The sequence below is a fragment of the Mycetomoellerius zeteki genome, unplaced genomic scaffold (genome assembly GCF_001594055.1).
Source record: "Mycetomoellerius zeteki isolate Tzet28-1 unplaced genomic scaffold, Tzet1.0 scaffold317, whole genome shotgun sequence".
In the NCBI taxonomy this organism is placed as follows: Eukaryota; Metazoa; Arthropoda; class Insecta; order Hymenoptera; family Formicidae; genus Mycetomoellerius; species Mycetomoellerius zeteki.
The window spans coordinates 12,009-14,085 of NW_017257302.1; the positions used below are offsets into that span (position 1 = coordinate 12,009).

The following is a 2,077-nucleotide window of genomic DNA, read 5'->3' on the forward strand; positions in this document are numbered from 1 at the left end:
TGGTCTCAATGGTCATGTCGTCGCTGTCGAGTATATCAGCAAGCCATTGACGTTTTTCACGTCCTTTAACGTATACAAGAGACTTATTGTCGTCATTCTCTTCCGCACCAATTACAGCCATCGTAATCAGGCGTTTCACCATGTTGTACGGTATCATCCCATCTTCCCATTGCAATCCATGGTGATAAGCACTCAGCCAGGAAGCGCAATACTTTTCGGATTTTGTCAAGAAATTCCATGACATGGGACATGTAAAAATATAATGAGAGAGAATAGCTCCTTTTCTCAACACCGCCACTTCCTTCACGATAAATTTCTTTCCAACGATAAATCCTTGCAGATCCACGAACGTTGGTATAGTCATGGTGAATGACTTTTCGAGACTGTGTTCGAGTGTAAAAATTTTGGCTTTTTATCCATTATATTGAAAAGAGGGGAGAGGTTATTTTTCTTTTGGTGACGATAATTTACGTACTTCTATTTAATCTTGCGTACTACGTTGGACAATGGACTGTATTCAATCACGCGGTCATGAATGATAAGACAATAGGCAGTAGTATTCGCCGATACATTTTCTTTGAATTCAAATTCTAATCGCACATCCACGGTGCCACTCTTGACGGACTCGTTTTGTCGCGAGCAGTCAATAATCATTGACTGTCTAGTAATCACTAGAGGAAAGAAATTCCTAAACGAATCTGTCTTGAATAACGTTTCACTACTTTCTTTTGAAATTTGATAGTAAGATGCACGGAAACGTACAAACATATCATATAAAATAGCGGTTCTACGTTTGTCGAAGTCCAGATTCAGATCATCGTATGGAAAAAATTCAGAGTTCAGATAGAGTTTCACATTGGTTAATTTACAATTGTCGAGGTAAGTTTTATGTGTCGCAATGTTATTTTTTCTATTAGTCTGCAAAGCAAAGATGACGTATCGCGGCTTCTCGAACTGAATAGCCGTTTTAATAGCCCACGAGTGCTTCGTCGTGCTCGACAATAGAGGATACTCGTACAGATCCCATGAACGAAAACTCATACTCAGATATCGTCCGCTTTCCAAGGTACGCAGCATGGATAGTTTATTGACTTCGTTCAACGTAACGTGAGGCATACGCCACTGTATCTTAAACAATTCAAGTTTCGGCTGTGTCACTGGATCTCCCACAATGCAATTGTTGTCGTTGCGCGCTCGTATCAAAATCAATTCGTGACGCGCGTTAATCACTACATGTTGTAATCCTCGCAAAAGCCAAACAACATGCCCAACGGTATGTAAAAATTAAAGTATCCATCACGTGTTATTAGTCTTTTCACGGTCTCAACAAACATCGGATGTGGAAATCCGGCATTCTCCATATAATGTGCGAAGTCACCTGAATACGATGCATAGCCCTTCATAAGACTAGTCATTCCAACGTTTCTGTTACGATCGATCTCAGTACCATTGAGTTCATATCGAATTTCATCAAACATGAACGACACGCAATTAATTCCAAGCGTTGGCTGCTGATCTGATTTTTCTTCTTTTGACGTCAATCTTCCTTCGATGTTGAGAAAACTTTCACACGGTAGCGTGTATAAATCTTGCTGCTGTATGGGTATCCTTATCTCATCGCTATGTCCAAACGTGGTGTTGACGTATGGATTGTATGTGCGAGTTTCAATCCTGATGATGCGGTCGTCAAAGATTGGCTCTCTTCCAATATTCAAGATGTCGGCCATCTCAGATACTTCGTACGATAAAGCCCAAGAATTGTAAAAACTTAACGTTTGATGCAGTGAGTTTCTTTCTACTAGAAGATCGAATGTTTTTGATCGCTGCCGTCCCTCTGGTAAAGATATCTCTAGTTTGTTTCACCTGCTCGTACAAAACAAGCATATCACTTTATCGTTGTCTCCGTATATGCAATCTAACGGTGATCTCCTCTCCGCGAAAATTGAGCAATCGTCCCTCTTGATCCACAACACGAATCGTCAGATCTGTAATGCTCCGTACGATGATCGGAAGGTAAATGATCTGTGTCGGTCTTTCCGATATCTTATATCCTGATGACACGCTCGGTGAAAATTCA

General features: G+C 40.7%; 1 protein-coding gene across 1 annotated transcript; it reads right to left on the minus strand.

The window, feature by feature from the left end:
- Nucleotides 1-477: 477 nt before the first annotated feature.
- On the minus strand, nt 478-1,116 carry LOC108724977 (uncharacterized). The gene has a single exon (XM_018451722.1). The coding sequence runs from the start codon at nt 1,114-1,116 to the stop codon at nt 478-480; it is 639 nt and encodes a 212-aa protein (XP_018307224.1).
- Nucleotides 1,117-2,077: the final 961 nt, after the last annotated feature.

Coding starts and splice junctions, on each gene's coding strand:
- LOC108724977 (XM_018451722.1), bottom strand. CDS start 1,116: ATGCCTCACGTTACGTTGAACGAAGTCAATAAACTATCCATGCTGCGT.